At 56.9% G+C, this 14235-nt stretch overlaps 1 protein-coding gene across 2 annotated transcripts; it reads left to right on the top strand.

Annotated features, from left to right (window-relative positions):
* The first annotated feature begins 987 nt into the window (after positions 1 to 987).
* Positions 988 to 13978, top strand: LOC135978175 (histone H3.v1-like). 2 transcript variants are annotated; one of them, XR_010595596.1, is made up of 4 exons: positions 988 to 1420; positions 6554 to 9158; positions 11516 to 11707; positions 13715 to 13978. XR_010595596.1 is itself a non-coding variant. In XM_065579210.1 (2 exons), the coding sequence occupies exon 1, from the start codon at positions 10135 to 10137 to the stop codon at positions 10369 to 10371; it is 237 nt and encodes a 78-aa protein (XP_065435282.1). In that variant the 5' UTR covers positions 9267 to 10134; the 3' UTR covers positions 10372 to 11707; positions 13715 to 13978. The 2 variants fall into 2 exon arrangements, 1 of the variants encoding a protein (XP_065435282.1); XM_065579210.1 differs by lacking the exons at positions 988 to 1420; positions 6554 to 9158 and having other exon boundaries at positions 9267 to 11707.
* The last annotated feature ends 257 nt before the right edge of the window (positions 13979 to 14235 follow it).

Below are 14235 nucleotides of genomic sequence, written 5' to 3'. Positions count from 1 at the left end.
ACCCCCTGCGCCCCGCCCTGTCCCCATGGGGCCCCCTCAGCCCCCCATCCGCTCCTAGAGCCCCGACATCCCCCTCTGCCCCCAACCTGTCCTGTCCCCCCAGCCCCCCATCCACCCCCTGCGCCCCGCCCTGTACCCGCGGGCCCCGTCAGCCCCCTCATCTCCCTCCCCCCCACCCGCTCCCTAGAGCCCCGACATCCCCCTCAGCCCCCAACCTGCCCGTCCCCCTCCCGCCCCCCCATCTACCCCCCTGCGCCCCGCCCTGTCCCCGTGGGGCCCCCTCATCCCCTCCCCCACCGGCTCCCTAGAGCCCCGACATCCCCCTCAGCCCCCCAACCTGCCCCGTTTCCCCCCACCCCCCCATCCACCCCCTGTGCCCCGCCCTGTCCCCGTGGGGCCCCCCTCAGCCCCCCCATTCCCCTCCCCCACCCACTCCCTGCTCTGTAGGGCCCTGACATTCTCTTCAGCCCCCCAACCTGCCCATCCCTGGGCCTCCCCAGCCCCACATCCACCCCCAGCCCTGTCCTGCGCCCATGTGGACCCCCAGCCTCAGTCCTGCTCCCCAAACTCCCCCTAGTTCACCCCCCAGCCCTCCGTCATCCCCAGCGCTCCCCCTCCCCCACCCTGTCCTCTCTCCGTGGCCTTTCCCTTTCCCCTGCCAAGGTGCTGCCTCTCTCAGCGTCCTCCTCCACCTCGCCCCAATCGACTCCAGCCCATTTCTCCAGTACTGGGCCCCACGTCCCTGTCACCCCATTGCCTTCTCCATCCCCAGTGTGCGAGTCCCTCATCTCACTCTCTGCTACCCCCCAACCTGCTGGATTCCCTTTTCAGACCCTGTGGGGCCCTCCAACCTGCCCCACCTTTCCTCTCTGGGCTCTCTAAATCCCCCAGTCCCACAGTGCACTGGTAACCCTACTCTCCTCTACCTCTAATCCTCCTAGTCCCTTACCTTGGGTCCTCCTGGATACCTCAAAACCCACAGTCCCGCCCCCCACATATATCCCAGTCCTCATTCACACGCTGAGCCAGTCCCTTGAGGCCCCCACTGCCCACCAAACTTCTCCATCCATGAGGCCCGGGAAGCGGGGGCATGCTCCCAATTTGGCTGGGCTTAGTGTGTGTGTGTGTGTGCTGGGCTCACAAAGGCATTTTGCTCCCTTGGGGTGGGGTGTGGCTTTTGGCACAAGGTGACATGGCTTGGTAGCCCTGTGGATGCCATGTGGTGTCTGGAATGGGGAGAGTGTGTTCCCATGATGCCCCTTCCCCTCTGCCTGCAGAGCTGAGGAAAGACAGGTCTGAGGAGCAGAGCAGAAGCTCTGGGAAGGAGAAGAGCAATATGAAGATGGAGTCTAAGATGACACCAGGTGACTTCTGTGGAGGGAGACATGCTGGACAGCGCCAAGGACTTGGGAGACAACAGGTGTGAGCCCAGGGCACAGAGAGAGCTGGGGGAGGGTCTCTGTGTCTGTAACACTTCCCAGTCCTCTCTCACAGATGGAGTCCAAGAGGGAGAGGAAGGAGAGGACAAGAGCCCCAGTACTAAAGAACAATAAGGTGCATCCTAGCTGGGCCTGGGGCTCTGTGGGGTTAAGACTAGTGGACTGTGGAAGGGACAAGACTCTCCTGTGCAGAGTGACTCTGTTGGGTGCAGGTGCAGTGGGGTGCTTTCTAATTGTAGCTCTGACAACATCATGGGAAGGGGGTTCAGGGTAGAGCCCTGGGGTGTGGGAGATGCGAGAAGGAGAGTCTGGCCATCACGGCAGATTGCGATGATAACTTTTGTTTTTCCTTCTTGTGTTGTGTTTGGCACCAAGGGAAAAGAAGTGTGTGGTGGGGGTGGGGGACAGACTCCGTCTCGGTGGTGAGATGGAAAGCGAGCGAGAGCGCAAGCGTTGTTGATGTCAGGCAAGACTTGTCCAGCTGGGAGCGGAGCAGCTGTCACTGTCTGTGAGACCAGTGTCTGGTTTGGTGAGGGCTCTGGTCACAGCCCCCTTGGCTCCAGGCAGGGACTTCCCGTTAGCTGGGTGTGGGTTTGTTTTAAAAAAAAAACAAGAAAAAGGGTTTCCTGACTAGCTGTGGATTCAAGGGAGATGATGATGTCATTTGTGGGGGCTGTTCATCTCTCTGGCCAGCAGTGGTGTTTGCTCCCTAGCAGTAGGTTGGGTCCATGAGGGATTGCTGCTGGATTGGCTGTAGGAGCTGGGTCTGGGGAGTCCCCACAGAACTGCCCGGCGGAAAGAGGGGGCTGTTCAGTTCTGCTGACTTTGCAGGTGGATACAGCCTTTTGGGTCCTAGTGCCGGTGGTGCTCCCCGTCTGTGTGCTGGGAGGGGCCATCCTGTTCTCTGTACAGCAGGGAGTGCATGTGCATGTGCTGGGGTGGGGTGTGGGAAATAAGCAGTAGGGAAGGAAGGGGGTGGGATGTGGAGGAGATGGGCAGTGGGGAAGGGGCATGGGATGGGAAAGAGAAGGGAATGGGGGATGCGGAGACAGGGGAAAACCGGGAGTCCGGCATGCAGCATCCCCTTGGCAGCAGCTGAGGCTCGCCAGTTAAGCAGCCCCATCGAACCCTCCCCCTGACTAGCCCCACTTCCCCTGCATCTGTACCACCCCGACGAGCCCCCCGACACCCACCCCACAAAGCCCCAGCCAGCTGCACTTGGACCCCCACCCCAATGAGCCCCACCTCCCCTGCACCCACCCTCCCGCTGAGCTCCCCACACCTAGACACCCCCTGCTGAACCCCAAGCACCTTCACCTGGACCCCTCTACAGAGTCCCACTGCTCCATCCCCCAACGAGCCCCTGTGCATCCAGATCCCCCACTGAGCCACCTGCACCCCGACTGCTCCACCCAGAACCCTGTTAGCCCCACCTGGATCCCCCCACACTGAGCCCCTCCACACTTGCATCCTGCTGGGCTGAGCCTGCCTCCCACACCTGGTGCACCTGGCGCAGAGGGGCAGTGCCCAAAGGTATTTCTGGGGCAGGCCCATCCCTTACACTGTGTCAGGGTCCGGTGCAGCCTCACTGTCGAGTCCCTGTCCTGGGAAGGGAGTGGGGAGGCTGCAGGGTGATCTCCCACCTGCATGCAGCCAGTGGCCTGGGCTCCCCCTGCCAGGCTGCAGCTTCCACGTTTATTTATTGACAAATAAAATTTGCAGAATTTTAAAATAGTGCACAGAATTTTGAATGTTTTGGTGCTGAATTTCCTCAGGAATAAGGGGGTGGGGGTAATGGGCGGGGGGCAGTATGGCAGAGCACGCTGGCAGAGCAGGGCTGGGTGGGCCAGTGGCCTCTGGCGGGGTTGCGTGGACCGTGGCTGTACCTCCCCTCTCCCCCCGCGCCTTGCCCCTGGCCAGCCCCTCACTCTGGGGATCAACCCCCCTCGTGCCATGCCCCATTCCCCCATGGGAGCCCACAAATGTGTTTGGCGCCGGCCCTACAAAAGGTTAATCGGGCCCTGTCCACACCTCCTTGTGCTGGGCAGTGCATGGACAATCGGAGGGACAGCAGGATGATGTGGAGATCGATGAGTGTGTGAGGCAGGCAGATGGATGGGGGGTGTGTGTGGCATACAGTGGGGGCTGGCCCTGTCATCTCCTGCCCCCATCTGACTCCGCCCCTGTCTCTCGCAGGCAGCACTCAACAGAGAGTGGCTCTGTAGCGTTACACTGGTGCCTACATCCAGTGCGTACAGCTGGGCGTAATGTGCTCCTGGAGAGCTCGGGCAGGGACAAGCGTGGGGCTCACGGCTGCTGAACCAGCTACTCCAGAGATTGCCACAGATCTCACTCCCCCCCCCCCTTGGGCAGCAAGACCCTGGCCGGGGGTTCCTTGTCCCTCCTATCAGCCAAAGCAGCCTGCTCAGCACAGAGACCGAGGTCACCTGCCCCCGCCCAGCCTGGCTGGAGCTGCTCCAGCCCCGAATTGCTGGTATCCAGCCTGGCTGGAGTTGGTTTGATGTCCTAGCGGAGTCCGTTCCCCACTGTGGTTAGTTGCTCTTTCTCTGCTTCCCCATAGCCCCTCCCCAGAGTCTGTCACTGCTTGGCCTAAAAGCTTCTTCCCCTTTGGGGCTGTGTGTTCTGGGGTCTCTGCTGGCAGCAGGGACACTGCTCTGGCTTTGGGCAGGTGCTCGGCAAGGTAGGGTTGTAACTTAGAGCTTTCTTCAGCAGAAATTTTAGTAAAATTAGCCTTTGCCTCATTTCTGAAAGTGCAGAATAAGACCCAGGCACCCCCCTGCTCACCGGGGATATGTGTGGGTAGGTGTCAGGGTGCAGTGCCCCCTGCTGCCCAGATGGGATAGTGCCATATGTGTATCTCTCCCCCAACACTGTGATAGTGATCCCTGCTGGCCAGGCACGGGAGTGCCCTGTCAGTGCCTTCTTGTTGGAGCAGTGACCCCTGGTGGCCACTGATGGCAGTTGCCTATGTGACCCCACCACTACCATTGCGCCTGTGACGGTTGGTGGCTGGGTGAGGCAGGGCCCTGTATGTATATCAGCCATTGGGGCAGTGCCCTCTGCGTATCCCACACTCATCTCAGTGAAGCGTGTTGCCCAGGCGGGGCTGTCCCCTGTGTGTATTTACACACCCCAGCCCCTGCACTGGGGCAGTGGCCACTGGTAGCCAGAGGAGTCGGTGCCCTAGGTATGTTCTTCACTTCCCCCAAGGGGGCAGGGGCCTGGGTGTCAGGCAGTGCCTGCGTATCTTCCAACGCCATTGTGGCCGTGAGCCCTGCTCCTGGTGTGCGTCACTCCCCACTAGGGATGTGCCCTGTTGGCCACGTGGGGCAGTGCCGTGTGTGTAGCTCCCCCTCACCCTCTGTGCCAGGTATGGCAGGCACTGATCCCTGCATGCCCGTGGGGCAGTGCCCTCTGTGTATCCCCCAACTGGGGCAGTGACCCCTGCTGGCCAGCTGGGGCAGTGCCATGTGTGTGTGTGTGTTCTATTTGGGTAGTGACCCCTGGGGGCTAAGTGAGGCAGTGGCCTTTGATTTCCTCTTCTCTCCACACACACACCCCTCTCCCTCTCTCTCTCTGTCTGACACAGTGCCCCCTGTTGGCCAGTTGGGGCACTACCCGATGTGTATCTCTAGTGATTGGAGCAGTGACCTCCTGGTGTGGCAGTGCCCTCTTGGTATCTCCCCCCCCCACACACACACACCATTGTGGTAGTGGCCACTTCAGGCAGTGGCCTGTTTCATTCCCCTACCACCACCATTGCAGCAGTGACCCCTGGTGGCCAGGTGCAGCAGTGCCCTGCGTGTATCCCCCCAACCAGTGCCCAGTCTGTGACCTCTGGTAGCCACGTGGGGCAGTGGCCTGTGTGTACCATCTCCACTAGAGCAGTGACCCCTGGTGTCTTGGTGCTAAGATGCAGCCACCTCTGGGTTACACAGTGGGGCTGTTTATAGGCCAGTGGGGACAGGCCCCCTCTGTTCCAGGAAGTAGGGAATAGCTGGGACTCGGGGCTGAGCGCTCCACCTTGTATGTACGTGTGATGCTGTTAAGGCTGCTTCCCCACTTTGAACTTTAGGGTACAAATGTGGGGGCCTGCATGAAGACTTCTAAGCTTAACTACCAGCTTAGATCTGGTCCACTGCCACCATTCCCAAATGGATTCCCTTCCCTGGGAAGCCTTGAGAAACTCTTCACCAATTCCCTGGTAAATACAGATCCAAACCCCTTGGATCTTAAAGCAGGGAGAAATGAACCACTCCCCCTCCTTCTCCCACCAACTCCTGGTGAATACAGTTTCAACCCCCCTGAGATCTTAAAACAAGGAGAAATTAACCATCCCCCCTCCTTCCTTTCACCAACCCCTGGTGAATACAGATTCAACCCCCCTGGGATCTTAAAACAAGGAGAAATTAACCATCCCTCCTCCTTCCTTTCACCAACCCCTGGTGAATACAGATTCAACCCCCCTGGGATCTTAAAACAAGGAGAAATTAACCATCTCCCCTCCTTCTTTCACCAACTTCTGGTGAATACAGATCCAACCCCCTTGGATTTAAAAACAAGGAAAAATCAATCAGGTTCTTAAAAAGAAGGCTTTTAATTAAAGAAAAAGGTAAAATTATTTCTGTAAAATTAGTATGGAAAATAACTTTACAGGGTAATCAGACTTAAAGAGCTCAGAGGACCTCCCTCTAGCCTCAGGTTCAAAGTATAGCAAACAAAGATAAACACTCTAGTAAAAGGTACATTTACAAGTTGAGAAAACAAAGGAAAACTAACACGCCTTGCCTGGCTATTTACTTACAAGTTTGAAATAGGAGAGACTTGTTTAGAAAGATGTGGAGAACCTGGATTGATGTCTGGTCCCTCTCAGTCCCAAGAGCGAACAACAACCCAAACAAAGAGCACAAACAAAAGCCTTCCCCCCACCAAGATTTGAAAGTATCTTGTCCCCTTATTGGTTCTTTGGTTCAGATGCCAGCCAGGTTACCTGACCTTCTTAACCCTTTACAGGGAAAAGGATTTTGGAGTCTCTGGCCAGGAGGGGTTTTATAGTACTGTACACAGGACAGCTGATACCCTTCCCTTTATAGTTATGACAGACGCGCTGAGCACCTTTCCCCGACGTGAAGAAGACCCTGTGTGGCTCCAAAGCTGGTCCAGTAACAGATATCACCTCACTAGCCTTGTCTCCCTGTCTTCCATTCTGCAAGTGTCCAACTTCCCCTTCGCTGCTGCTCTCCAACCCCCCCAGGCAACACCCCCAGGTCCCTTCACCTGCCAAACCTCCCCTGGACCCTGAGCCCGACCCCAACCCTGGGGGGGCTCCCCACCTGCAAACCCTATGGAGCCTGGGGGGCCTGCTCCGAGGAGGGGAGGGGAAACCTGGGGCCACAAACTCAGTCATGCGGTTGAGGCTGCCCCTGCAAGGAGAAGCGGGGTGGGAGGGGAGAGAAGAGTGAAGCAATGCATGCTGGGAGATAGAATCGTAGAACTGGAAGGGACCTCGAGAGGTCTCTAGTCCAGTCCCCTGCACTCAAGGCAGGACGAAGTATTATCTAGACCAGCCCTGACAGGTGTTTGTCCAATCCGCTCTTCAACCTCCCCAAGGATGGAGATTCCACAATCTCCTTAGGCAATTTATTCCAGAGCTTAACCATCCTGACAATTAGGAAGTTTTTCCTAATGTCCAACCTAAACCTCCCTTGCTGCAGTTTAAGCCCCTTGCTTCTTGTCCTATCCTCAGAGGTTAAGAAGAACAATTCTTCTCCCTCCTCCTTGTAACAACCTTTTAGGTACTTGAAAACTGTTGTTATGTCGCCTCTCAGTCTTCTCTTCTCCAGACTAAACAAACCCAGTTTTTTCAATCTTCCCTCAAAACTCATGTTTTCTAGACCTTTAATCATTTTTGTTGCTCTTCTCTGGACTTTCGCCAATTTGTCCACATCTTTCCTGCAATGTGGAGCCCAGAACTGGATACAATGCTCCAGTTGACACGTAATCAGCACGGAGTAGAGCGGAAGAATTACTTCTCGTGTCTTGCTTACAATACTCCTGCTAGTACATCCCAGACTGATGTTCGCTTTTTTTGCAACAGCGTTACACTGTTAACTCATATTTAGCTTGTGATCCACTATGACCCCCCCAGATCCCTTTCTGCAGTACTCCTTCCTAGGCAGTCAATTCCCATTCTGTATGTGTGCAACTGATTGATTGCTCCTTCCTAAATGGAGCACTTTGCATTTGTCCTTATTGAATTCCATCCTGTTTACTTCAGACCATTTCTCCAGTTTGTCCAGATCATTTTGAAGTTTAATCTTATCCTCCAAAGCACTTGCAACCCCTCCCAGCTTGGTATCGTCCGCGAGCTTTATAAGTGCACTCTCTATGCCATGATCTACATCTAGGGTGACCAGATGTCCCGATTTTATAGGGACAGTCCCGATTTTTGGGTCTTTTTCTTATATAGGCTCCTATTACCCCCCACCCCCGTCCCGATTTTACACATTTGCTGTCTGGTCACCCTATCTACATCGTTGATGAAGATATTGATGTAGCGTCTCAGCAGGGCTCTATCTCCCCTCAGCCACGCCGGGCCCCGTGACACCATGGGAGATGTGGTGTCTCCTGCCTCCATCTCCCATCAGCCACTGTGAGGGCCATGGCACCATGGGAGTGGTTGTCTCTCCGGCCTCCATGTCCTGTCAGCCACTGCAAGGCCTGGCCCAGACTTCCCATTTCCGGTGTGAGTCCGGAAGCAGAAGTTGCCATGAGTTGGTGCCAGGAAGGGTGATGCTGTTGTCAGGAGAAAGCAAGAGGAGTAGGTGGGGTCCGTGCTACTGTGGGGAGGTGCTGCCCTTGCTGTGAAAGGGCCCAGCTGTTATGGGAGATGTCGTCGCCCTGCCCTGCCATGCTCTGCACCAGCCCCTGCCTGTCACGGGAGGTGCAGGCTCCAGCCTGCAGAGCTGCAGCAGGGAACTTTGGATGTGAGATTGAAATGGAGTTTTAGTGCCATTATTTTTTTATTTCAAAACAGAACAAAACAAACCTAATTTATCTCAAACCTACAAACAGGATTTTACAAACCATGAGTGTGGTTTAGGTCCTTAAAACCTTACATAATTACACACCAATATTTACACACGCAAATTCTTTTTTGCCTAATATCCCTTGCACTGCTCTAATTATTTTTGTATAATACTGTACCCTGATTACATTCCCATTTTGTATAATCGAACGCAGTCAAGTTAACTTCCAGTAGAAACCTCATATATATAGTGATTTTGATTACAAACATTTCTGTGGGGAAAATCAGCAGCAAAATCATCCGGCCCGAGCATCATGAGATTTTCCCAGGGCCCCCAAAGTTGCCCGAGGCCCCTGGGCATGGGCCCCCCAAGTTGCCCGAGGCCCCTGGGCATGGGCCCCCCAAGTTGCCCGAGGCCCCTGGGCATGGGCCCCCTATGCGTTAATCCACCACTGCAATGGCTGCGGAACTCAGGATCCCGCTTCCCGGAATGCCCGGAATGCCGGGCGGGGACGGAACACGCGGGGAGCGACCACCAGAGCCAATCAGAAGCCAGCGCTCAGAGACAAAGGGCTCGGTTTACATTCGGTTGTTGGCTGTTGCTGGAGTGGAGCAGAGGGAGACGCAGCACAGCCTGGGAGGTGCCCACTGACACTGAGACTGAAGACCTGGTAAGGATCCCCACGTGTGCTTGTTTTCCTTGTGAATTTCAAGCTGGCCAAGGAGTACAGGGCGGCATCAGCCCCTAGAGAATTGATACTCAACTCCCATTCTGCTGCACAGGGGCTGGGAGGAAGCTGGTTGTGGGGGGGTCGGGCCCCTTGTAAATGCTGTTATTGTTGATGGGTTATTAGTCTAGTTGCTCCTGTTCTTTCCTTAGCCCCAGGCCTTTCTTCCCTCTGCCCAATAAGCTCCCTCACTTGTTGTGTTGTTCCTGGGGGGATTGTGATAGATTTGTACCCCTTGTGCCTGGATGGTGATCCTCGTCTGTTATTGGGCACTAAACACTTCCCCAGGGCACAGCAGCCCTTGTGACTCAGGCGCTAGGAGGGGCCCCTTGGGGTGGAGTCTGCAGGTGCCAAGAGAGTCCTTCACTTCGGACGGAAGAATCCCAGCACCGCTACAGGCTGGGTGCCGACTGGCTAAGCGGCAGTTCTGCAGAAAAGGACCTGGGGTTACAGTGGATGAGAAGCTGGATACGCGTTAGCAGTGTGCCCTTGTTGCCAAGAAGGCTAATGGCATATTGGGCTGCATTAGTAGGAGCATTGCCAGCAGTTCGAGGGACGTGATCATTCCCCTCTATTCGACGTTGGTGAGGCCACATCTGGAGTACTGCATCCAGTTTTGCCCCCCCCCCCCCACTACAGAAAGGATGTGGACACATTGGAGAGAGCCCAGTGGAGGGCAATGAAAATAATCAGGGGGCCAGAGCACATGATTTATGAGGAGAGGCTGAGGGAACTGGGCTTATTAAGTCTGCGGAGGAGAACCTGTCTACAGAGGAGGAGGAGAATTTGTCAGCAGAAGAGGAGGAGGAGGAGCTCTCCATAGACGAGGAAGAGGACTTGACCACAGAGAAGGAGGAGGAAGAAGAAGGTAAAGGAAGAGGAAGAGAAGGACGTGGCCTTGGTGGAGGAACATCTGATCATGGAGCAAAAGGAAGAAGAGAAGGATCTGGCCATGGAGGAGGAAGAGGAGCACCTGCCTATGGAGGAAGAGGAGAAGGCCCAGGCCACAGAGGAGGACAAGGAGGACCTGGACCAGGAGGAGGAGAAGGAAGAGGACCCAGTAATGGAGGACGACGAGGATGTGGCCATGCAGGAGAAAGAAGAGAAGGAAGAGGAGGTACTGGCTATGGAGGAAAAGGAAGTGGAAGAAGATTAGGACTTGGCCACGGAGAAGGAGCAGGAGGAAGAGGACTTGGCACAGAGGAGGAGGAGGAGGATGTGGCCATGCAGGGGGAAGAAGAAGAGGCAGAAGAGGAGGGGGAGGACCTGGCTATAGACTAGGAGGACCCAGGAATGGAGGAGGAGGAGGATGTGCTGATGCAGGGGGAAGAAGAAGAGGAGGGGGAGGACCTGGCCATAGGAATGGAGCACGTGGTCATGGACAAGAAAGCAGAAGAGGATGACTTGGAGGAGGAGGAGGAGGAGGAGGAGGGCAAGGCCAAGTCCTCTTCCACCTCCATGGCCAGGTCCCCCTTGCCCAGATGTGTAAATAGGGCAGTAATGAGTAGGAGCAGGGGGGGAATCTTACCTCTCTCTATAGCATTAGTGAGAGAGATAATGGAATAGTGACAGCCAGTTCTGGTGTCTATGTTTTAAAAGGAGGGTGTTAAATTGAAGAGGGTGCAGAAAAGAGTCACACAAATGATCTGAGAGCTGGAGAAAATGACCTACAGTGAGAGACTCAGATTGTAGGTGGGTGAAATTTAATGGCCTGGAACATTCAGGAGGTCAGATGAGATGATCCAATGGTGCCTTCTGGCCTTAAGCTCTATGAAACTCGATGAAGCATCGCCTCCCTCCACCCCCCGCTCCGATGTGCTTCACCGCACAGAAGGGTGGCTGGACAGCCTAGAAAGACCCTGCTCCAAAGCGGCCCTGGTGGAGAAGACAGCGGTAAGAGTGAGAGATGAGTGAGAGACGGCTGTGGGGACCTGGTGGGAGGGCAGGAGATCTCGGACAAGGAGGGGGCTCCCCTGGGCAGGGCACTGGAGGGGACAGCAGAGAGCAGGGATTCCTGGGGCTGAGGTCTGGGCACCGCCAAGAGGAAATTCTGAGCGTAAGCGCTGGGGGCAGGTGGGGAATCGTGGGACTGGAGGGTAAGCTGAGGCTGGGGGTGGAAAGGTAAGGGGCAGCTGCGAGAGGCTGAGCAAGGGCCAAGTTGGAAGGGAAGGAAGGAATCGGGAGGACAGGGCCCAGCTGTGTTGCCAGAGGATCCTGCTGGCTGTGTCTGGGCAGCCTCTCTGGGAAGTGCCCAGGGGTCAGTGGGGCCTGAATCTGACCTTCTCCTTTGGGTCTTACAGGAACTAACTGAGGAGCTGCCCCAGGACTCTGGGCCCAGCTCTGTCCTCTCCAGCTCCATGGACCGCATGTGAAACCTCCCGTACCAGAAGCTCCCGTCTGGCTCCCCCAGCTCCGGTGCTGCTCAGACCCAGAGACGCTGCCTCCTCCATGGCCAGGTTCTCCTCCACCTCCTGCACAGCCTACAGTGATGGGTAAGGGAACCCGTGGCCACAGAGACCCCATGGGCACGGGTGGGGATTGAATCTGGGCCCTTCACCACGGGCACAAGCTCTGTCAGGCTCCCATTCAGAAAGCCATGGAAGGCTCTGCCTGCAGACACCCCCTCTCCATTCCCACTGCCCGCGGTGACAATGAAGAAGCAGGAGAATTTCTGCCAGAGAACCCCTGGGCTGCACAGTCGGGTGTCACTGGGACGTCTCTGGGAGCCATTTCCAGTGTGTTCTGGTGGGGTCATTTTCCTTCTCGAATCCAGGGTGTCTCTGCTCCCAGAATCTCAGCCAGGGAGGCCACCCTGCAGAATATGGCCCCGCAGTTTGGCGATGGGCTGCAGGAGTCACCACGTAGGTGTGCAGCAGCCGTAGCGCCTGCACTGACCATGGGCCAAAACCTGCAGCCCTGACAGCCCAGGATACCCCCACGGATGGCAATGGGAGGGTAGCCTGGGTAACTAGCTGCTGGGCCAGGGCATATAGAGAGAGGACTCAGAGATGCAGCAAACCAATGGCCAGAGAAGTGAAGGATGTAAGGGCAAGAGAAGAGCTAGGACATCTGGGGAGCTGCTGCGGCGCTTGGGTGAGTGTCTTGTCCCTGGGGGGATCTTCCCCTCTGGCCCCCCACCCCAGCCCCAGGGCAGCCTGCCTGCTGCACCCCAAACTCCTCATCCCTGGCCCAGCCCCACACCCTGCACCCCCTCCCGCACCCCAACGCCCTGTCCCAGCCCAGAGCCTGCACCCAGCACCCAAACCCCCTCCCATGCCCCCTCCTGCACCCCAACCCTCTGTCCCAGCCCAGAGCCTGCACCCAGCCCCCAAACTCCATCCTAGAGCCTGCACCCCCTTCTGCCCCCCTGCCCCAGCCCAGAGCCTGCACTCAGCACCCAAATCCCCCTCTCACACCCAGCCCCCAAACCCCCTCCTACACCCCAACTCCCGGTCCCAGCCCAGAGCCTGCACCCAGCACCCAAATCTCCCTCTCACACCCGGCCCCCAAACCCCCTCCCACACCCCCTCCTGCACCCCAACTCCCGGTCCCAGCCCAGAGCCTGCACTCAGCACCCAAACCCCCTCCCATACGCCCTCCAGCACCTCAACCCTCTGTCCCAGCCCAGAGCCTGCACCCAGCACCCAAACCCCCTCTCACACCCATCCCCCAACACCCCTCCCGTATCCGCTCCTGCACCCCAACCCCCTGCACCCAGCACCCAAACTCCCTCCTGCGCCCCAACCCTCTGTCCCAGCCCAGAGCCTGCACTCAGCACCCAAACCCCCTCCCATACGCCCTCCAGCACCTCAACCCTCTGTCCCAGCCCAGAGCCTGCACCCAGCACCCAAATCCCCCTCTCACACCCAGCCCCCAAACCCCCTCCCACACCCCCTCCTGCACCCCAACCCCCGGTCCCAGTCCAGAGCCTGCACCCAGCACCCAAACTCCATCCTATAGCCTGCACACCCTTCTGCACCCCAACCCCCTGCCGCAGCCCAGAGCCTGCACCCAGCACCCAAACTCCATCCCAGAGCCTGCACCCCTTCTGCACCCCAACCCTAACCCCCTGCCCCAGCCCAGAGCCTGCACCCAGCACCCAAACTCCCTCCTGCACTCCAACCCTCTGTCCCAGCCCAGAGCCTGCACCCAGCCCCTAAACCCCCTCTCACACCCAGCCCCCAAACCCCCTCCTGTGCCCCCAAACCCCCTCCCGTACCCCCTCCTGCACCCCAACCCCCTGTCCCAGCCCAGAGCCTGCACCCAGCACCCAAACCCCCTCTCACACCCAGCCCCCAAACCCCCTCCTGCACCCCAACCCCATGCTCCAGCCCAGAGCCTGCACCCCCTTCTGCACCCCAACCCCCTGTCCCAGTCCAGAGCCCGCACCCCAACTCCGTCCCAAAGCCCGCACCCCAAACCCCCTCCTGCACCCAAACGCCCTCCCTGAACCTTGCAGTCCCTTCTAACCCGATGGGTCTATAATTCTTTGATTCTAGCGTCTGTCACCTAAAAAGCCGGGCTGGTGCGTATGGATTTCCTCCGCATCCTCTGCACTGAAGACAGAAGTTTCTCCGCAATGGCCTGGTCTTCCTGGAGTGCTCCTTTAGCGCCTCGATCGCCTAGTGGCTTTGCTGACTGTTTGGCAGACTTCCTGCATCCCATGTACTTAACCAGTACTTTGCTGTTAGTTGTTGTGCCTTAGCTAGTTGCTCTTCACGTTCTTTTTTGGCCTTATTATACTTTTCATTTGACTTGCCAGAGTTTATGCGTCTTTGTATTTTCCTCACTAGGATTTGACTTCCAAAGTGCCTCTTTTACTCGGCTGTTTAGCCCTGGGGGCATTTTTTTTATCCTCGCACTGGTTTGTTTTTTATTTGCGGGATACATGTAGTGGGAGCCTCTAGCATGGTGTTTTTAAACAGTCTCCGTGCGCTTTGCTGGCATTTCACCCTGGCGTGTTGCTTTTAATTTCCATTTAACGAGCCCCCTCACGTCTGTGCAGTTCCCCTTTCTGAGT

This window comes from Chrysemys picta, unplaced genomic scaffold (assembly GCF_011386835.1).
Source record: "Chrysemys picta bellii isolate R12L10 unplaced genomic scaffold, ASM1138683v2 scaf155, whole genome shotgun sequence".
In the NCBI taxonomy this organism is placed as follows: Eukaryota; Metazoa; Chordata; order Testudines; family Emydidae; genus Chrysemys; species Chrysemys picta.
The sequence above is the reverse complement of the archived record's forward strand: the minus strand, read 5'-3'. Positions and strand labels throughout refer to the sequence as shown.

What these genes read in the sequence shown, in the direction of transcription:
- LOC135978175 (XM_065579210.1), top strand. Translation starts at nt 10,135, where the DNA reads ATGGAGCAAAAGGAAGAAGAGAAGGATCTGGCCATGGAGGAGGAAGAG.